This window comes from Amblyomma maculatum, chromosome 1 (assembly GCF_055883805.1).
Source record: "Amblyomma maculatum isolate TAMU_Amacu chromosome 1, ASM5588380v1, whole genome shotgun sequence".
NCBI classification, from domain to species: domain Eukaryota; kingdom Metazoa; phylum Arthropoda; class Arachnida; order Ixodida; family Ixodidae; genus Amblyomma; species Amblyomma maculatum.
In genome coordinates, this window is record NC_139344.1 from 332,652,935 (window position 1) to 332,675,492 (window position 22,558).

Genomic DNA, 22,558 nt, shown 5'->3' on the forward strand with positions numbered 1-22,558 from the left:
TACGAGAAGGTCAAAGCTTGCCTTCTGAGAAAGTATAGGCTTAGCGCCGAGGCGTTCAGACAACGTTTTCGGAAAGCTACTAAGTCCAGGGACGAGAGTTACCCTGAATTCCTGTACAATTTAAGAGTTAATTTGGGCGAGTGGCTAAAGAGCACAGATTCCTACAGTGATAGGGACGCTGTAGTCGAGCAAATTCTTTTGGAGCAGTTTTATAACTGCCTCCCAGAAAAAGAAAGAAATTGGTTACAGGACCGAGGCGAAATTAAGTCGGCAACTGAAGCTGCCGAACTTATTGAGGAGTATGCTTCGCGCCGACAATTCAGCAACCCAGCAGTGGATAGGCCCCGCAATCCCAAGTTCAGTATGAAAAACCGTCAGGAAAGGCACTTTGCTAGAGTTGGAAACGAAGAAATGAAGGTTTCTTCAGGCAAATTCCCTAGAAAGGACGGCAGTGAGAAAAGTGGGGAAGTGACCAACGTGCAGAACACAAAGAATAAGCTTGAGGCTAGGAAGCCGCTCACATGCTTTAGGTGTAATGAGCAGGGTCACATTGCCGTCAACTGCCGGAAAGAAAAGATTGCTTTCTCGTATGTCAGGGACTGCGATGAAAATATGCAGCTTTTAGAACCCTACCTGCATGACCTAGTAGTCAACGGGAAGCCTTGCAAGGCACTGCGCGATTCGGCCGCAACGATGGATGTTGTCCATCCGGCGTATGTATCGCCTTCCGACTATACAGGACAGTGTGCATGGATCCGACAGGTAGTTGAGGAACAGAGTGTGTGCTTGCCGATCGCGAACGTGGTCATCGAGGGCCCTTTCGGCGAATTAACAACCGAGGCTGCCGTTTCAGGAAAGCTTCCTAAGTGCTATCCGTATTTGTTCTCCAACAAATCGGACATGCTGCTGCGAAAGAGGGGCATCCTTTTCGGAGACAGAGTTGTGCAAGCCTTAACACGTTCAAAGGCGCGAGAACTAGCTACACTGCTCATTCCAGAAAAATCCACAGCGGAGGAAACGGCAGTTAAAACAATGGTAAATGCGGAAGATAGCAGGTCAGAAAACTTTGAGAGCGAGGCATCTCAGATAAGTCAACTTGAAAGTGAGCTTGATGAGACGCGGAATGAGGACGTTCTTGAGAGTAACCTCTTGCCGCCAGTGTCTAGTAATCTCACGAGACTTTTAAGTGGAACCCGAGAGGACTTAGCTATAGAGCAAGCCAATGATCCCAATATACAGGAGATAAGGGAGCGCCACCGCGCCACTAAGACAGCAAACAATATTTCTTTCGAGATGAGAAAGGGAGTGCTGTATCGCTTATTCAAGGATAAGCGCGGAGTAGAGCGGGACCAATTAGTCGTTCCCCAAAAGTACCGCGGAGACTTACTGCGACTTTCCCATGGCAGCTCGTGGTCATGTCACCTTGGAATAAAGAAAACAAAGCAGAGGCTGTTGCAAGAATACTATTGGCCTGGATGTTTTAAGGACACGGAAAATTTTGTACGGTCATGCGACACGTGCCAGCGGGTTGGAAAGGCGCAAGATAAGTGGAAAGCTCCGATGGTGTTAGTACCAATCATTACCGAGCCGTTTCACCGGTTAGTAATAGATATAGTTGGGCCACTTCCTGTGACCGAGTCAGGGTACCGTTATATCCTCACTATGTTATGCCCAGCCACAAAGTTTCCAGAGGCTGTTCCGCTGCGCGAGGTGACGTCCGAGAGTGTAGTGGATTCGCTGCTGTCAGTGTTTGCACGAGTTGGATTCCCTTCCGAGGTACAAAGTGATCAGGGTAGCGTTTTCACGAGTGTCCTCACCACCTCATTTCTCGAGCGATGCGGCATTAAGGTAGTGCATAGCTCGATCCATCATCCGCAGAGCAACAGCGTAGAAAGATGGCACTCTGTTCTCAAACGAGTCCTGAGGGGACTGTGCTATGAAAACAAGCGCGAATGGGATACCTGCCTGCCTGCAGCGCTTTTCGCTTTGCGGTCAGTGCCGCACGAATCCACTGGATTTAGCCCAGCCGAGTTGGTGTACGGAAGGTCACTGCGCTCACCTTTGCGAATGGTGCGCGAAGCCTGGGAGGGGCGCGGAGAAGACCCAACAGTAGTAGAATTCATTCTGAACCTCTTGAATCGCTTACATAACACTAAGGAACTCGTTGAGGCCAGCATGAAGTCAGCCCAGGCTCGTTCCAAGGTGTACTATGATAAGTCAGCCCGTCAAAGGACGTTTTGTATCGGGGACCAGGTGATGTTGCTGAGAAGTTCAAGGCAGAATAAGCTCGAAGTACAGTGGGAAGGACCGGCTGAAGTCGTTGCAAAGCTTTCTAACACTAACTACGCAGTGAAAATTCCCGGTAGGCGTAAAGAAGTGCGCATTTATCATTGCAATCTTATGAAGCCTTATGTGCAGAGGGAAGCCGTGGTAAATCTAACGTTAAACCTTCCCGAGGAGATGGGGGACAACTTGATTTGCCTCAGCGGAAAAGGAAGCAACACTCAGGAGCTTCTCAAAAAGACGGAGCAGAGAGGAGAACTAAAGAAATCCCAGCTGTCCGATCTGGGCGAGATAATAACAGAGTTTGAGGCCTGCTTCGTGGACAGGCCAGGCAGAACTGATTTGACTGAGCACGATATTGAGCTGACTTCAGACGTGCCAGTGCGATCAAGGTGCTACCGATTTTCTCCAAGGCAAAGAGAAATTCTGGATAGGGAAGTAACTCGCATGCTGGAATTGGGAGTAATAAAACCCTCGGAAAGCGATTATGCTTCGCCTATGATCTTAGTAGAAGCTCCAGGTAAAGACCCTAGGCCTGTGGTAGACTACCGAAAGCTAAATTCTCTCACCAGGGATCAAGTGTATCCTATTCCGAATATTGAGGAGAGAGTAGAACAGGTCAGTAGAGCGGCATATGTGACTACGCTGGACCTTACTCGAGGATACTGGCAAGTACCGCTCACTGAACGCGCCAGCAGATACGCGGCTTTCGTCACTCCGACGGGCAGCTACCAGCCAACAATGATGAGTTTCGGGCTCAAAAATGCTCCATTTTGTTTTTCCCGACTCATGGATAGGGTTTTAAAGGGGTGTGAAACATTCGCGGTGCCTTATTTAGACGACATTGCGGTTTTTTCCGACTCATGGGCGGACCATATGGTACATCTAAGAGCTGTACTGAGCCTTTTGCGTCAAGCTGGACTAACCGTAAAGGCCGAGAAATGTTGCCTGGCAAGGGCGACCGTGGACTACTTGGGTCACAATGTAGGTCAAGGTTTCAGGAAACCCAGCGAGATTAAGATTTCTGCGGTAGCAGACTACCCGCGGCCGAGCACGAAGACGGAAATTCGAGCATTCCTGGGTCTGACTGGGTACTACAATCACTACATCCCTAACTATTCAGCTTTGGCTAGCCCTCTGACCGACGCTCTCCGCAAGACAGAACCGACAAATGTAGTCTGGGACGAACAAAAGGAAGCCTCCTTCGTAAACCTGAAGGCTGTGCTGATTAGCCGTCCGGTATTGCGAGCTCCAGACTATGGCCGAGAATTCACGGTCCAGTGTGATGCCAGTGATCGAGGGTTAGGTGCTGTTCTCTGCCAGAGAGATGACGACGGTAATGAGCACCCCGTGCTCTACTTGAGCAGAAAACTGAGTTCTAGAGAGAGGGCTTATTGCGCGTCAGAGAAGGAATGCGCTTGCATTGTATGGGCCATTCAAAAATTGCAGTGCTATCTTGGAGGGGCCAAATTCACCGTAGAGACGGACCATTGTCCCCTGGCTTGGCTGCAAACTGCGACATCGAAGAACAGTCGCCTTCTTAGGTGGAGCTTGATTTTACAGCAGTACAATTTTGAAATAAGATACAAAAAGGGGAAGTTAAATGGGAATGCGGACGCGCTTAGCCGCTCTTTCTAAGCGGTCCGAGATGTTCCTCACCATGTATCCAAATTGATAATCAGGTTTTTTTTTTTTTCGTGCGCTTGAATATAGATGACTATGTAAAGCAGCACGTTTGGTTTTCGAGGCATACGTGGGTCCTGAACGTCTTGAGAGTGGGCTTTTCTCGAACAACAATGGCAGTTTTCTTTTGACCTGGTCTCTTCAGACGGGAGCCGAGTGCTTGCTTCGACATGTGGTTGAGTTTCAGATAGCTCAAGCAATTTGGCCTACAACAATCAAGACAACGCGACATGCAACAGCGAGCTTCAAGCGTTCACGTGCAGGCCATTAAGTCGTCTCTTCATGCAGCAGCTGCGGCTGCTGCCCTCCGAGTCTCTTCTGGCGGGGGAGGAGGCTGTTACGACCAAGCATCCGCATTTGCGCGCTCTATTGTTCGCCTGTGGGCATGGAAAAGTTTTGTGAATATGTGGTGATGGTCCATTGGCTCTAAGTGAGCCTGTTTCCAGGAATCCTGTTTTGTAAGCATGTTTTGCTTTGTGGACAACCTGCAAATGCCAAATTGGCCCTGTCAAGAGAACGTCTGGAAAAACACAAAGAAACGTCCCCCTGCGGGAAATAGCAGGAAGTGCTTTCTTTTGTTCACCCTTCCAGTCGAGAAGTGCTATCCTCCAGTGATGAATGCCTCCTATCCAAAGGAGACGACAGAGTGACATGTCCGCTGACGTGCAGGACAAGAGAAGAGCATGACTCATACGGCCATTAAGTGATTTCCCGGGAATGCAGGAAAGATTTGCAATTGTCGAAAAGGGACCATGTTGGGAGCCCTATGCGGCGCCACGTGCACTCGGGTTTCTGAGAAGTAAAACCCCCAGAACCAGCCTGTGGTTTCTTTGCTGAAGAATAGAAATGTACCTCCTCTCCTCGCCGTTCCCAAGCTTTTCCCGCCAACAAGTGATCACGCCCAACGAATGAATGCCGGACCAGTCAGTGCTTCAGACCATCAGTGCAGTGATGTGTTCGATTGGATGCCGATACCTGAGGGGCGTGCCCTGGATTTGGTTGGTCAGCATCTTCAGAGAGGGGCTGGACATAGGGGGTTTTTAAGGACGCTGCAGAGCACGAAATGTCGCTCTGGGCCCTGGGTAAACGGCTCATCCAGTCGCTTCTCGCTATGAACTCTTAACGCTTGTCATTTTGCTGATGTACCCTTCTTCTTCATGTAAATATTCTTGTAAATACGTTTTCTCAAAGTGCCAGTAAACCTGCTTGTACATATTTTACCAACTTCGAAGATTCAGTCCTTCTTCAACCCGGAGTCTCTGCACGCTACCAAGTGAAGGCCGGGTCGCCATAGCCCCAGCGTCACGACATCCCTTGCTTCTGGTCTGCACCGCCTGCCGCCCTGCGCTGCGTTTTAATACGTCTCCTCCTCCACCTTCTCGGCAAAAGCGTTTATTTATTATTTGTTTACCGTAGTGCATTTCGTTGGAAGCGGGGGGGGGGGGGGGGGGTGTTGGACTGGAAAACCGTTTCCTTGAAACAGGGAGGCGGGCGATCACTAAAGGCGAGTGAACAGAATTTTTTGATAAGTATGGTTAGACTCGGCTGAAGAAAAAAAAAAAAAAACTAGTATAAACAGAAACGTCGAGTCCACGCAAGGGTTCGTTTACCATTTACAGTTTTTTCTTTTTGATAGCTCCATATGCGCAGCTGTGGGGAGATGAGTGGAAATCTCGGCTCTAGGACGTGGACTCCGCAGGCTGGCGTCGCCTTCATGCAGGCGATTAATTCGCAAAGCCAACCGTTCCCGTCTACAAGTGGCTGTATTTGACGCCGCCTTAAGCTTTCCGGCAAACATGCCGCCTTCATGGCTGGTTCGCCCGGGTGCCTTTTAATGCTCCTAATGGGATATTATGGCGCCCAGGGATGGAGGATGGGGAAAGCTAATCTGGTGCGGTTCGGTCGGTGAACGAACGCCGTTGCCGGCACGGATCACGCCTCGTGCCGACGGCCGCCGCCCACGCCACGGATAGAGGTGGATGAGGAGGCGGGCGGGGAGGAAGGCTTCGTGGCGATGGACAGACGGATGTAGAGCACGGCGCTAGATGTAGAGAAATGCGCAGTGGGTGGCGAATAGGGAAAGATTGAGGAGCCGGTGTATTGGGTTTGGGGAGAGCGGGAGAGGGAAGTGGGGACCGTATCCCTGGATACGCCGAATATTCGAATTGGAAAGCGAGGAGAGAGAATTGGAGCGAGACTGCCGTAAGACCGGGAAAAAGAAATGGGAAAGGGCAGCGAATGGCGGGCTTTATCCTCTGGGTCGTTTCCATGGCGACGGTGTTGTTGCCCCTGGCAACGCTGACGTCACGGCTGGAGCGGCACCGGTGCGCACGTCAGAAGCTGGGAGAGGGGGTGTTTTGGCGGGAGCATTACCAGGTCGCGCGGGAAATTTTCAGTTCTTGGCTTCCTTCTTCACAGTTCATTCATTTCTTTCGTTTTAAACGAGGAACGTTCGTCTTTTGTTTAGCGGCGGAGAGTTGTTTGGCTGACTCCTAGCGGCTTTGTCATTTTCTCCTGCCCGGGCTTTTGTGTCTATTTGTATTTGCAGTCTTGCAGTGTCGTTCATTCACCAGTCACCACTTCTGTTCGTCGAATTTCCCCAAGGGGAAAGGTTACTGTTTTATTGTATGATATCTTTCGTTGTCGAAAGCAATATCTCCGTCACCATAGGACACTTCTAAGAAAACTGACGAAATTTATGCTGAACACCGATTTTTCTCGTATACGTCCGGCCGTATTCCAGGCGTGTTTTCTTTTCTTTTCCGGCATCCTGTTTGCATATATCGGCTTGGAGGAAGTGTCAGTCACTCTAAGCATTTTCCGCAAGTATCTGCTGTTGGAACTAGGTTTGGGAGAAAAACTATGGGTTGCAGTCGAGTTGAGGAACAGTTGCCCCATAGCTGCTGCTGCGGTACATAGAGAAATGAGAGAGAGAAAACAAACAACGATGCATGCTGCATTGTCAATAGCTGTACACGGACGTTTGTGCAGTAACTGTCCCTTCTTTTTATATTGCTTTTATAGCGGAAAACTGGCATCGACCTATAGTGATGACACCTCACTCCCTTCGGATAGTGCCCCCTTCTGTTGCTGCTTGTGGAAGCATGGTTATCCCCTCTATTCGTTTCTTTTTTTTTTTTTTTTCGGTCGGTTTCTTTCTCCCACTTCCTTTTCTGATGTTCTTCCGAACCCACCCCTTTACCCATTTAATTAGTACAATTTTTTTTTTCTTTTGCACTGGTATATACTAAATTTAACTACCGCTTCTACTATGTAGTCGCCCCCCCCCCCCCCCTCCTCTTCCCGTTTCCCGAAATTCAGTCTAATTTCAGTCCCTGGGAAAACCTCTGGCCAGATAACAGTGCTACGTCGAGAGCGCCTGGACAAGAAATTTTATGTCACACGCACATCACTATAATCCCGCGGAATGTAATCGGTCGTTCATAGCGAACTAAGCGGCTGACTGCCTTTCTACAGGGTGTGCGTGTGTCCTCGAGGTGCGAGCAGCCTGTGGTGAAGACGTGATGAGCTGTATTATCTGTTTCTTAATAGTGTTTTCAATCTCTTAATATTATATCACTTTCACATACTTATGCTCCTCGCAGCCATATAGTCGAAGCCGAAAAGTATTGTGTTGGGCGCTTAGGAGATGAAAGCTAAAATAGAGTGATGAAGGCGTAGTAATAGTCTACCAACACCTTACGCAGTGATCGCGTCGTTGTATTCATGTTCTTGCATGTGCTTTTTTTTTTTTTTTTCTTCTTCTAAGAGGAAACAGGAGAGACAGAGAGCGAAGCGTGCGCGCTGGCGACTGTTGAGCGAAACCACCGCACCCCGTCGTCAGCGGACCAGCGGTATCCGCCAGACAGCTGCAGTAGCCGTTTTCTTCAGCCCTACTGAGCGCTACGAAAAGCCCTTTTATGACCGTGTGATCCTAAACCATTCCTCACGAACGAGCAAGGAAATTGCGGGTTCACGTCTGCTCCACCGATTCCCCGCCTTTGGCTCTCACGAGAGAGTGCTCGAGCACGTTTTCTCAGGACATCTCTCTTAGAGAATTTTCTGTTGCTGGCTATGTAATTTGGTGCTTAGATTGCTAGGCAATAAGGGGATTCGGACACCGGCCCGACCAAAAGGTGATACCGATGAAAACCTATTCATTGATCTGCGTTTGGCTTGCGCCTTTTCTGTGTGGTGTCTATCTTCGATCCTCTGTACCTCCTGTCGATCCATCTCTGCTCAGCCTTCTTCTTATCGCCGAGCTTCATTCAGGTGCCCGTCTGGAATGCGGCATTGCGCAAGCCTGCTGTCCATTCACCCCCTCCCCTCTCTCCCCTCCCCTGCTCTTCTCTCTTGATTGCCCTAAACAGTGCTGCTGACTAAGCAGCCGTAACGGCGCCGTGCTCGAAGTTGTCATTTTTGCGAGATGAGCTCCGTGCCCTGACTAAGACCGCGGTTCGTTTGGTGGGGCAGTGTGGTAGAGGCCCACGGCCGTCGTCAAAAGAGCAGGGCCGGGTGAACCCATCTTCCCTTTCGCTGCGCCAATCGTTTTTCGCCGCGTGATACCCTTCGTGTTTACGGCCGGGCGCGTTTCCGACCTGATTGAAAGGTGGCAGATCGAGAAGGGGCCATGAATAGACTATTACCGTCTTTCGCGAGATCATTTCAGGCGCATCCGTGGAAGCGGACACGCTTGCCCTTTTACGACTTCCTTCCGCCTTTTCTTAGGGCAGGAGCGAAGGCGTGCGCGGCTGTGAGACGGCGCAAATCGAGCGGGTCTTGAGTAACAACGGGGGAGCTTGGGTGCTCTCTCATCCTATCGCCCCAAGATGGGAGGGTGGGGTAGGGAACCAGGCACGCTGCCAATTTGGACGCCGTCCGATTTCTGTCCGGCTATGACGGCGGGGATCTCCCCCTCTCTTATTACCCCCTGCCGCATATTTCCAGTATTGCACGTCACCTTTTTTCCGTCACTCTTCGTTGACATGCGTGCGTTTGGGACCTCCCCTCCTCTTTTTCGCCTCCTGACGTGCACTGGTGACGCAAGTAGTGCAGTAAGGAGTCGCGCAGTGGTGTCATTGAGGGGAAGAGACCGAAGTGGGGGAAGGGGAGGGGGGGGGGGGGGGGGGGTTGTGTTCGTAGCAAAAACGCGGCGCTTACCCCCCCCCCCCCCCCCCCCCCCCCTCTCTATCTTCATCTCTTCCTGACTGCGGCCGTTTTATTGCAGCTCGATTTCTCTCTTCCCTGTTTTTGCGAAGCACCGGCCGACAGCTGCGGGCAGCGGAAAGGAGAAGTAAAAGGGACCCTCTAAGGACGCCGCAGAAGAGCGGTGTTTTTAGGGAGGCTGTGATGGTGGCTGTGTGGCCGACTTTGCCGGGCTTCGGCTGCCGCCTGGGTGAAGAGGGAGAGGAAAGCCATCTTATCGACTTTCTTTCTTTTTGCCTACTGCTCCGCTTCGCTTTCCCCTGTCCGTGTCCAGGGACACATACTTCGCGTTATACCAATTTCAGCGGTCCTCGGGTCCCTCATCTGCTTTTCCCCTCTTCTTTATTATTTATTTTTTTGTCACCGTTTTTATCATTTTGCTTGTCGCACTGTCATTTCTCCTGTGATCCGGAAAGGAGCGTGCTCCACCGCCTCTGCCTGGATTGGTTGGCCGGGCAACGGGATCCAGTGCTGCTTTTTCGTTGCCTTCGGTCGAGCTCTGATGTTGCTCAGAATGCGGCGGACTAAGCTTCTCTTCCTCTCCTCCTCTGTATTTTCGTTTTCCTTTGCTTTGTGAAGGCTGGACCAGGCTCGACTCTCGCTGCTTCTCGCGGTACGGACGACAGGCTTTTTTTTTTTTTTTTCTTTTTGCGAGCGCGTATTCCCGGCACGGCGAGGGACTGTGATTGGCCACTTGTGGATTTTACCCTTCGCTTTGTTTTTGTTTTTCCTTTTTGTTTCTGACTCGCTGCGCTTTCGTCTCGCTCGAGTTGACACGACGCAGGCTCCCCTCTCGTGTCTGCGCTGTGTCGCGCGGATTTCGTTATATAGAGACTGTGGATGTATGTGGCAGTATGGCTTCGGAGTGCTCGTCCGTTGGCCTCCTCTGCTTGGCTCTCTCGCGTGGGTGGCGCCGCAATCCGCCCACTTCAGTGGAACGTCGGTCGGGGGGGTCTTTTTACGCTGCGGTGCCGATACTCTCACACTGATGCGAAATTTCACTGGAAAATATGGGAACAGGGGAGCGGGGGCGGGTGTTTCTATTTCCATGTCTCTTGGAGACGCGCGAAGAGGCTTCCCGCGCCACGCGTGCGGTTCGAGCACCCCTTTTTAATATGCGCGTGGGAGACAGAGTTGCGAGCTTTTTGCGAACGGCACTGAGCAGAACGTGTATGCGAATGAATGAACGAACGGACTTGACTAACGCTACAGCCAGCAGTTAAATGCGGCTTCGAATCGCGAGTGGGTGGAACCGCGGTGCTCTTTGCAGCTGACTTCTCTAAAGACCTCACTTCTGACCATCGCGAAAGGAGGGTGAGGATTGGCTGCTCTATTCTGACGGCCCCTGTTTCGCCAGGGAGTTCAAAAAAGTTCGCTATTAAAGCGTGGGTGTTTTTTTTTTTTCTTTTTCTTTTTTCGCGGAATTCGCGTGTAGCTGCATTGACGCAAATGCTATTGCACTTTATTATTTTTTTTTTGTTTGTTCCTGTGCCGGCTGCGTGGCCTGCCGTTGCCGTTGGCTGCTGCTTTTCCTCTGCGCAAGATTTGGCACCTCGCGCCCCCACCGGCCAGGAGCTAAGGGGTTGGGCGGGTAAAGCTGTCTTTCTTTGAAGGGAGGTGAGCGCCAACGCCTCCACTTGACGGGCGGACTGACGTCCCTCCCGTGCTCGGGTGGCGCAGACGAAGAGCGTCTTCTTCGCCGGCCGTGTTTCCTCTGGGTCTTTTTGCCTGTTAGCTCACGTCATCGTAATCGTTTTCTGTTTTTCGACTGCCTTCCGTTTCTACTTCCACCCACGGAGAGACTTGTGTTGCACCAGAGTCCAAGCAGCGCTGACCCATTTCGGCGGTTTAAAAACGCGCCCCACGACCCGCGGGGACGTAACCTAGTCTAGCTTAGCTAACCCGCGCGTCTTGTGGTACGTCGCCGTTGAGGGCGCGCCTTTGGTTTTCTTGATGCGTGAGGGCCCTGCGCCCTGGCGCAAGGGGCCCGTTCTGGAAACGCTGATTAACGAGATTGCGCCCGGAGGGATGTTGCCGAGCGTCTATTTTGCCTGCCTTGTAAAAGAGAGTGGGCTGTGGAGAAACGCTGACCTCTTGTCTTTTTTTTTTTTTTTTTTTTTTTTTTTTTAGTTTTGGGATTTGTAAAGAAAAATATTTTTCTTGAGGAAGCGGTGGTATAGGGGAGGGTGATGTCCAATTTGAGTATGAGGTGCTTCTAGGTGCTGCTACATTATTATACTACACTGTATTGAGGCACACAGGAGACAAGCTGTCCTCATAATCGGTAGTATTTGGAACTTGAAACACCTTAAAATAACCTATAAACTGCTCTTATTGCCTGGTGCCCCGCCTTCCCTTCTATTGTTGATGCTTACTTAAACCGTCATTCATCTTGCAGCTGGGCACAAAGGCAGGCTGCCCCAACTTGGAACCTTCATTGTGTATACTCATGCTTTGAAGTGCACAGCTGAGAAAATATTGAGGAAAATCTGCAGCAAGAATCTGCTAGAGAAGCGTTCCTGCTTATGGGCAATTTCTGCTCGCAGTGGTCGAAAAACAATTAGGATACCTATTCCTGCTCAAGCGAAGGACACTCCTTCCATTCTCCATGCTCAGTTGGGTTTCCTTATCTGCGGCTTGTTTGTCCATCTGGTCTATTTCCTCTTGTCGGTTCTCTGGGGCTTTTGTGTGCAATGCTTCCTTATTTTGATCTGTGCAGCTGCCTTGCGGGCTGGGAAAAAAAAAAAAATTTCCCCTTACTTTTTATGCTATTTCAGTAGGGATTTCTCGAATGGATTTTTGTTACAACACTTTCTAAAAATGAATGCTTTGTATTTCATTTCATCCTAGAAGTAATATAATTGAGAACTGAGCTAGGGTCGCTACACTGTTTCTTTATACCAAAAAATGAAAGGTCACCAACATCCAGGCATTAATTATTATTTCATGGCTTATGCATGACATGGCTTTTAAGAGAAGTATATGTGTGTGAAGTAAAATTTTCAGTAAGTTGTATCACTTCTTTCTCCAGTTCAAGGACAGCTTAAGTTTCTTTGCTTGATACTGTCACTAAAATGCTTACTATTCTAGGAAGCTTTATCAGGGTGCATAGTCAGCAATTTGTCTCGGTTACCTCACGACTGCAAGAATGTTGTTTTTCTACTCTTCATTGGCATGCACGCACAATACAAAGGCGCTTGTGAGTGCCTCTACGTACATGGGGGTGCGCAGTTTTAGAGTTGCATTCCACACTATATTAGGTTAGCAGGAGTAGCTTGGAATATTTTCACAGCTCTCAAGTTTTTGACACAGTTGACTACTCTCTTCCTAACCTGGAAGCAGCAGCAGCAGATTGCTGTGACCTTGTTTTCGTTTTCGGTGCTGTTGATTGTGCTTTCGCTATCTTCAATTGTGTGCTGTCACCCAATGGCTAGAGCATTAAGACGAGAGAGGTCAGTGGCTACTTCTGCAGGCTCGTCTGCTCTGTGTTTTGTTGCATGGCGGCTGTGTGTCATGTGGCTTCTGTGGAAAAGTAATAAATTTATTGCTTTTTGAGATGCAGCTTTATCCTTCATTCATAACATTCATATATAAAAGTGATCAGCTATGTAAGCTGTGACCATTGGCCTCAGGCTTTGTGCCTCTTGTCGTATGCATGGGTGTCAGCCTAGCAGGCATTGTGGGAATCTGAAATGCTTATTTTTGGACAAATAAAAAAAAAAAGTTGTCTTTGTTTGTTGCAAGTATCATTTCTTGATGGTGCCCACATTACTTTAGCACTAATGATGCCAGATATAATTACCAATTTATCAGCATATTTGTAGAGTGTATATGTTGAGAGAGTGGGGAGGTGACGATTACCTTTTGTAGGTGAAGTATAAAAATGACATCATAGCTTTTTCCTATTTTCCTTCATGCAAGTATGTCCTTTACTACTGTACTATTTACCAACAACTGTAGAGGTCAATGTCCACAATTTTGTTTTATGCTATTATGGTCTATTTGGATCATCACGGTCACACATACATATAAGTCTTGTAGGCTGCTTGGTAGGACTTAGCATCCTCATAATTAAGGACCTACTTTTCGCGATCATATTCTGACCTTTCATAGAAACGATTTCGTCTTCACTATTTCCGTTTAAAAGGCTTAATGGTTTAGGAGAAGTAGCAGAGAGCGTGTAGTCTTGGCTTCCTACCTGTCTACTTAAAGGCACTGATGCTTCACCTGTAATAGGTTTGCCTTGTTGCATAATAGACAGGTTTTCACTACATCATTTGCTTCACTCTTAAGTTGAGTATGTGACAAAAAGGCAACCATTGGTATTGCAGCTTGATAACTGTGTGAGTCGCTCGCAACAATTTGTTTTGCAGCTTGTTAATAACTGTGCACATTTCATTTTACAAACATTTAAAAGGCAGTTATCTGAGAAGGAGGAGTATTATACGAGATATTTATTGCAGCAATTTTTGTTTCTTTATTTCTTGTACATGTACTAGCTTTTATTCTTGTTTGCTTACTGAGAAATGCTTTGAGCTGACCTACCGGTCTTTGTTTTGCTGTGCAGGTGTTGTCCATGAGCACCCACGGATCGGCTCTGATGGCGAGAGCGAGGAGGCATCAGGCGCATCGGATGAGGTCATCTCGCCTGTGCGACTACGCCCCAAGACCAACAACAACCGCAGAACCAGTCAGGTGAGCTGTTCCTCACGATGTGCAACCACCAGTGCACCTGCAGAAATATTTAACTGACGTCATTTATTTGATACATTCTAATATCAGTCACTTGTATGTGTGTGTCGCTGTTATCATTGCTGTTAACTGCAAGCACATGCTGAACCACACTTTGCACAATTCCCTGCCAGCATGCTTAGGTTCCCTCAAAGGCACAGTACCGCAAATTCTAGCTAAGCGGGGACACCTAGTGTCAAGAAAAAAAAAGAAAAACAAAAGGCTCCTCAGGACAACCAATATTTGCACCATTAAACGGAGCTGTACACATCAGTGTAGTGGTGCTGTGGATTCGCTCTCTCTCTCCCTCTTTCTCTCTTTCTTGGGAGAAATGGTCAGCAGTTCGATATTCTTGTTGCAATTTTTTTTTTTATTTTTATACTCTGAATTACCTGCGCACAAATTACTAGCTTCTCTATGTGTTATCCTTGCGATTAAATTTTGAGGTGCTCATGAGGTTTCATCATAGCTTGGATCTCTGTGCTAACTGCATTTGTTGAATGTGCAGCTGGGGAATACCTTATCGGATCTTATAGATGGGTGCCTTTTCATTGGTGTCACTGCAGGAAAACCATGCTGTGTGCACACTGCATTGTTCAAGTGTTCCGCTAGCTGGCATGTCTTCACTGTGATTCCGGCTGGCTTTCACAAGGTGCTGGCAGCATCCACTTATGATTTGCAAACTTGTGCAAGCATGTCTGCTACATGGTTGTAAATGCAGATCTGATGCACATCCACATGTTTGGCCGAGACCTGCATGTAAATCTACAAATCAAAGAACAAAGCCGTAATCATGAAATGACAGTCAAGCACATTACTCCTGCCGCTGCCATTGGGAGGCTCAAAAGAAGGGGGGGTTCTGTAGTGCCATGATAAGAGGTGGAGGTCATTTGTCGGAGGGCTTACTTTTAGGTGCATTTGCTGCTGCCTTTTGGGCTGTGTCCAAATGTGAACCACCTTGCCGAAACGTGATTTGCAAAAGGCGTGAAAATCTCTAGTGTTGCGACATCACTATTTTTGCATTCAGTGAGGTAACACCATAGTGGGAGGAATCAATGTGTTCTCATATGTGTTTAGGCTGGCAGTAAGGAAGTTTGCTTTCTACCTAACTCAGTATTTTTGTATTGGTTTAAGTGCTGTGTCATTAAAGCATATTTTACTCGTACAGGGGTGCAACAGCTGCGCCAAATGCGTCATTTTGATATGGCTGCGAATTTCTGTGCCATAAGTGTGAAATTTGTTAAATTTGCGTCACGCTGTGCCAAAATGACTAGCCACAAAAGTTTGTCATACTCAGTGACAACTTTCTGCAGCCGTGATACGGCCAGTCATGACGTTTCAGACATGGCAGCGTGTGTCGCTGGCCTTTTAGTTTTATTTTGAGATGTCATCGCGCCGTTCTAACGCCTACTTGTATTTTCCCCTCTTGCATCCACGTGTTCCAGCCGTTTTCGAGAACGCTAAACCGTAGCGGTTTAAGGATGCTTCACTGCACAGACTGCGACTCGTGCAGTGAAACATTTTCATAATGCAAAGGGGCCGTTTGCAACGAGGCACCACTGCTACTGCGACGCGCTGCGAAAAGGACCGTGGTGGTACTTGTGATTTTGAGTAATACTACAATACTGTGTTGTTTTTTTTTGTGCCGCGTGCTGTTAATGTATCTATCTCTAGTCTTTTATGCAGCTCTTGGACGTTGTCAGTATTTCGTTAAGCCATTCATGTACAGCAAGGTTGTTTTTGTGGTGTTTCATCGATGGACTCACTTTCTGGTCCTCAGATAGTGTAGGAGGTGAATTAGCTATGGCTTTTGTGTTTGTGCTAATATAACTTGAGGTGGTACATGTGAAATATTTATCTCGGTTGTCAGCAGGTCGGGAAATGTGCAGCGTAGCGTGCCTTAGATTTTGAATTCCATAATGCCGCAGTGGAGCCCAAGACTGCCAAAATTACATTTACGGATGCTGGAACTCGAAATATATATAGTCTGCTCTGTGCGGGAAATATATAACCTAATATTTCGAGTCATCGCCCAGCTCCCCTCAATCAAAATATCCAGTCAAAACCACCGAGTCATTGCCAACCCCTAGAAAGTGTCAGTCACGGCCAAAGACGCGCTCGTTTGTCAGTTTTCTTTGTTTACGACTTGCTTTCTGGTCTGCTTTCGGCTTTTGCCCTTTCGCCTTTTGGTTTGGTCGCTGTTTTTCTATTCTTACCTCCTCGGTTTTAGGGCTCATATTTTTGTTTTGTGTGATAGCACGTCTTGCAGTAAAATATGCTTATTTACAAAAATACGCACATCCCAGATTCCTAAAGGAAATGTACTAAGCGCCGGTGATAGGTGGGCCTTCCTAAACTTCCTTTGGATCACATTCATAAGGTCTGACATTCACTTTTTATGCTGCAAGTAAGGTTTCCTCCTTGTTTAAAGGCTTCATAATTTGAATTCATGCTGTAAAGTTCAGCTTTTTTTTTTTTTTGATAGCCTGCTGTAAAACGAAGATTTTACTGCTCCTAAAACTGCTACAAATCCTATTTCTACTGTTTCACCCCTGCTTATACCCATGCAGAGTTCTAGCTAACGTGCATTTCGGAAAGTTGTTGTCCATGCTGTTTTTCTATTCCGACAGCCTAACAATTCTAACGAGCAACAGAAGAGATGACATGGCACTAGTAGCACGCACAGCTCAGGCTTCCCAGGCATATTTTTATTTCTGCCTGTATATGGCACACAATGGTAGACATGACAAGGCCATCGCACCCAAGCCCTGGATTGGGTTCCCCATATCAGATGACTGCACGACCCAGGGTTTCTAGCAACTGGGAAAACCGGGAATTGTCTGGGAAATTTTATGCACCGGGAAAAATTAGTGAAATATCTTGGAAACCATCAAAAACTTCGACAAGTCAGAGAAAATCGCACGATGTATTCTGCAGTGCATTTTCATTTTGAGCTGCCATAGAGCAAGTATGCTAATCATGCAGACTTCTCTTTTTTGTGCTGTCGGCGAGGTGATATATTACTCTGACTTTAGTGCATGGCTGCGCTGCCACAATCGAAGAACCAATACATCCGTGAAGTGGGTACTCAATAAAATATGTGAAGCGCTGCCTACAGTAGTACACGAAAAAAAGCAGGCGAAAGCGATCGGCGAGCTGCAGTGTGCTGCTGTTGTCCCTGGAAAATGCCAAGCGCGTGCGCGCAGCCATATTAGATTGGATTGGATTGGATCGGCTGTTTGTAGGGTGGGCAGCTTGCATACCCTTACTTTTAATTTTCAGTTAAACTTTTGACGTCCTTAACGGCCATTAACGCTAATGACGGCCTTTTCACTATTGTAGATTGCTGAATATGATTAATAAACAGCATTTTTTTTCCCATTATTATCAGCAGCTACATTTTTCAGCCTCTGCAATGCTCAAGTACAGAAACTGAGAATTCCACACAATGATGCCATAAAATTCATACGAAGAACACTGAGACAAAAGTGGCAGGATACATGGGATAACTAAGTTAATAACAAGCTACGCCTAGTAAAGCCAGTTATAAAAGAATGGAAAACATGCAGCCATCAAGAATGCTTTATTGAAATAATCTTATGCCGCCTTCGTATCGGACTCACCCACCTGACTCATAACTTCATCCTAGCAATGAAAGACAAACCCATATGCGATCACTGCGGAGAGGTGGTCACCATAAACCACATCCTAATATCCTGTATAAAACTCGATCAACTTAGAAAAAAGCATTTCCCACAGTTCTATGACAACTACATTCCCCTACACTCTAGCTTACTCTTGGGAGAAAATTCACTGGTTAAAATGTCTTCTCTCGTTGATTTCTTAAAAGATGCCAACATCCTAAACCTACTCTAATGTATTAAAATAATCGCTTGCTTCCTTTCACCAAACAGATATGTAAACCCCGAGTTTGGCGCATGATGGCCTTAGCTACCTATGTGCCATAAAACACAACACATTTTTTAGCCTCTTCACTCCTCAGGGAATTTCAACTGAAATAATAAGGGAACCTGGAAAAGACAGGGATTTTGAAAATAGTGGTTTTTTAGACACCCAGATGACCTTAGTAGCTGTTACGGGACTCAAAGTTCCGTTCATACTAGCCCCTCACTTTGCACTCGGCCTCAATTTGGTTGTTTTTCGTTTTCCTTTCTTTGCCTCTTCCATTTCTTGGGTAGCTTATTTCTCTTTGCTGTTTTTATCACTGGTTTCTCCAGTACTGGCAACATCACAGGAAAGTGTTTCACAATGAATGAACTGCTGCTTCAGTTGGCAAAATTTCTAATAGGCTTCTTCCCGTGCAGTAGCTAAGTGCATCCACATGGCGCTTAAGCAAGTGATGTTTCTGACTTTTCAAATGGTGTAAAGTAAGGTGATGTTTCAACGGTCGCATGTGTATGCATTGAGGGATGTTAGTGCTGCAGGTTTTTCTGTAAGGCTCACTGTAATTACTCATAACCACTGTATACATGTGCTTGGGACCTATCTGACACTTTACAGCTTTCTTCACTCTTGCAAAGCATGGGTAGGGCAACAAAAAGCGACAAAAGTTGAACCCTTTATGACGTGGAGAGGGAGACTCGCTTTTTTTTTTTTTTAGTTAAAGCATGACTAAAGCGTTCGTGCGGCATCAGTATCACTGCCACCTAGTGTGTGACTCATTTCAAAGTGAGTGTGTGCCAATATAGATTTTCATGTCCACGTACATGTGTTAACAAATTGATGAACTGCCTTCATGGTCATACCAAGAAATTGCCTTTTTAGCCGTCTTCAAGGTACGAAAGTTAAACACTGGGCACTGTGGTGTTACCGCGAAGTACTTGTAGCATTTGAGCATGGGGGGAAATATGACATGGGCAATTGGCCTATACACATAGTGTATATTTTAAACTGTTCCAAGATATTCAGACTGATTATCATTTGTGGGCGAAGTTGAATGTGCGAAGCTAAAGAAGCACAAAATCATTGATTTTCTGGAGGGCATCTTTAATTTTTGTTTTTTTGGCATACAGGTATTATTCCACGTAGCTCTAACAAATTCATAGCAGGCATTGGCAAACAGTTTAATTTAGAAGGGTGCCAGTGTAAAGTCGAATGCACTGTTGTGCTTGGTGGTGCATTTTGCACACTGGAACATTGCAACAGGGTTGCCTTGTATACCATTGGGCAAGAGAGGAACTAACAAAGAAAAAAATCAGGTACAGAGTTTCTAAAGGCCGAGATGCCTGACACTACAGGGTGTGGATACGACAGTACTAGGTGTGCTTCCCTTTTGTTTTCAGTCATGTGGGAGGATTGTTAGAAGCGTGGCCTGTGCTGTCACTCAGCCTTCAGGCATTTACAAGGGCCTCTAGTCGAAGTGTGTGTGTGTGTGTATGTGTCCTTTCACCTGTGTGTTTGCTGGCACTTGTATATTTCTCTCGTTTATTTACTTGCTGTCACCCTTCCTGCCAACGGTTGAGTCTGTTGCGAGCATTGTTTTTGGCAGAATCATTGAAGCATGCTGACGACTTCATGGCCTCACCCCACTGTTCTCTCTGGTTTTTTTCCAGCTTTGGTTTCCTATCTGTGGTACTGTGGCTTTGTACTATGGGAGTGGCTATTGAGGGCAGTTTGGAGCTGCTAGCCTTTTGGATTTATTTTTATTTTAATTTTTATTTATTATTTTAAGTAGAGTAGTAGAATTTGAGGGAGGGTCAAGGACTACTGTGGCATGCAGCAAAATATTGACTAATGATTTGGAGAAGCAAACTGTTGCCATGGCTTTGGCTAGGAATGCACTTTCTTGCGTCAGGCTCCAGCTACATGTATTTGACACAGCTATGCAGCTGCACTTTGCTTTTGAAATCTTTTTTTACTTTCAGAGAAGCAGCTCATCAACTAGCTAGTGTAACTGATTCTTTTTTTAATTTAGTGTCACTTCAGCCAAACGGCATCAGGCTTTGCAATGGACTGCATATGCTGATTAAAGTAGGATGCAGAGACTGTAGCTGTTGCTAGTGCATCTGTAATGCCACGGAGGAGAATGACCTTTGATGTCCAGTTGTGTTATGCTTCATCAGATTGCACTGCATAGGGCTTCAAAGCAAATTCTTTACCACCGCATACGCAGTCCGACATCAGCAAGCGGTTGTCGCTACCGGCCGACCTGCGGCTTCCTGAGAGCTTCATCAACAAGCAGCAGCAGGTTCTCGACGGTCCCCTCAGCCGGTCGATTCGAAGGCAGTCTTTGGTAGGTTGTTTTTCAACGTTCCTTGCTTCTCTCTCTCTCTCTTTTTAACGGAACTGTGTTCTCGAGTTATGTGACAATTGCTTGAACTTCTTATAATTTGCTTCATCCTTTTGCATAAGGGTTTTCGAAATGAGTACTAAGGAATCCAGAATTCCCAGGGCTACTTTTGTGTGTTCCTAGGCACAAATGTGCCCCTCTCCTCTTCCTACTTCACTGTTCGCCTATCTTTATGCAAAAGCTCACCATATTGTATTTTTCTCAGCAGACTGCTTTGTTGCTGTGATCCTATTAATGATTCCCCTTTCTTGTGTGCATGTACAACAGATGGGAGAAATTGCTTAGGGTCGCTTAGTAATTGCTAAAAGCTGACAGGCTTCTAAAAAGGGAATCTTTGTGAAGTAAATAATGCAAATGCTGGCAATGCCTCTCAGCTTTTATTTGCAGACTGTTTAGCTGTGGAAGACTGCAGCAGAAAGGAATATCTGCATTTAGTCACTTGAGTTGTAAAGTCCGAGGTCCCTTTTTCCAAAAATGCTAGTGCGTCAAGAATACCAGAAATACTCTCGAGTGCCACATGTGAGACCCCGATTTCAGAACTGCTGGTGTCGCTGCCTTGCCAAAAGCGCAGGCAAGACTTCCTGTGTATGGCTGTGCCCCGATTGTATCACTGAAAACAGGTTCACAATGTAAAATCAGTCATACCTGCTAGCTAGTGGACACATACCTTCTTTATGGACACATACCTTCTTTAAGGGAACAAAACACTGACCAAAATATGTAATGGGACTGGGTGGAAATGAAAAAATCTTGCCTCGTATAGTGTAGGTAGAGTACTACAATATCCAGGAAACAAGGATTTATAATTTTAATTTGGCACTGAAAATGGCGTAAAAACGATTGAAGTTGCAACTATCATTGTAGTAACCCATGGGACAACATCTCGGGAAAATTCACTGGTTTGCGTGAAGTGTTATCTTTGCTTTGAAGAGTACCCGCCTTGTTTTATTATTTTGCACTCTCTCCATTGCGCCCTTCAGCAGAAACCACCCTCCTTTCACATCGCCTATGGCGTGCTTTTATGAAGCGCTGGTTTGGCCAACTAAAACTTCTGTCGATGAGGTGTATGTTTCTTTGCCAAACAGTCTTGGGTGTAGAAACTAAAATGGATGTTACCCTAACGTTGTCTAATTAGGTACTGTCTGGCAGTTGAGATTTATTAGTTTTTAGCACATCACTTTTGTCGACGTGCAATCATCATCGCGGTCATTACTCAAGGTTTCCAGCATCGGACTACATGAAAATGGGCGCATGCACTGAGCGCAAAATTTTCAGTAAAATTTTGCTACGGCGTTTCTGACAAACCATTACGGAAGCGGCCACTTGTGGCAGGAAGCATTACATTGTGCCCAAAAAAAAAAAAAGAATTCAACGTTTAAAGAGCAGTGTTCTTCCTTTAATTTGTTGCAGAGGCGGTTCTACCTGTCCTTCAATTTTTTTTTCATTTTTTGTGTTTTTAGTTGTGGTTCTGGGCAGCGTTTATTTATTTTAATTTGACCAGTTGCTAACAGGTGAGAGGTTTAGTATTTTACGCCTTGTATTCCCTCTTTGATCTTTTTTTTTTTTTCTTTTCTCGTGCCAGCCAATGAGGTACTAATGAACTTGCCTCATAGCCGTTAATATACAACTTATCAAGGAGACATTTGCAGCGAATATGTTGTCAATGGTGGCCGGTCATTGCATTGAAAAAGAAAAAAGAAATCAAAGAGCGCTGAAGAATCCGCATTGGAGTAATGCGAAAGCACAGATGCTGCTGTTGGTTGCTTCTGGTTGCTTAATTCACTTCTTGTTTACCCATTTTAGTCTTTGCTACTTTCAAATTGTGCACCAATCCCTTCCTATGCACTTTTTCGGCTCCACGTCCGGTTGCGTGACATCACATCCTCTATCACATTAATTCACTTCTTGTTTACCCGTTTAAGTCTTTGGTACTTTCAAATTGCGTGCCAATTCCTTCCTATGCCCTTTTTCAACTCTACTTCCGGTTGCGTGTCATCACATTAATTCACTTCTTGTTTACTCATTTTAGTCTTCGGTACTTTCAAATTGCGCACCAATCCCTTCCTATGCCTTTTTTTGGCTCTACTTCCGGTTGCGTGACATCACCCTAATTGACTGCCTTAATTAACTTACTTTAAAATTGCGCACTAATCCCTTCCTATGCCCATTTTTGGCTAGACCAGATTGAGTGACGTTGCCTTAATTGACTGATTTAATCAACTATTTTAGTATTTGTTACATTCAAATGTGGCACCAAGCCATTGGCTAATGAGGCCATTTTTGCCTTTACTTTTACATTTTATGCCTATAATTAATTACCTAATTAACTAATTGGCCTAATTATTT

The 22,558-nt window shown here is 46.4% G+C and overlaps 1 protein-coding gene across 7 annotated transcripts in view; it reads left to right on the forward strand.

Annotated features, from left to right (window-relative positions):
- LOC146207441 (cyclin-dependent kinase 16-like) overlaps positions 1-22,558 on the forward strand; it is a 150,889-nt gene that overhangs the window by 112,366 nt on the left and 15,965 nt on the right. For all 7 annotated transcript variants that reach the window (XM_084587416.1, XM_084587436.1, XM_084587419.1 and 4 more), the window contains 2 exons: positions 13,739-13,866; positions 20,036-20,155. In XM_084587416.1, the coding sequence (XP_084443542.1) occupies positions 13,739-13,866; positions 20,036-20,155 (248 nt within the window). The remainder of the gene's footprint in view (positions 1-13,738; positions 13,867-20,035; positions 20,156-22,558) is intronic.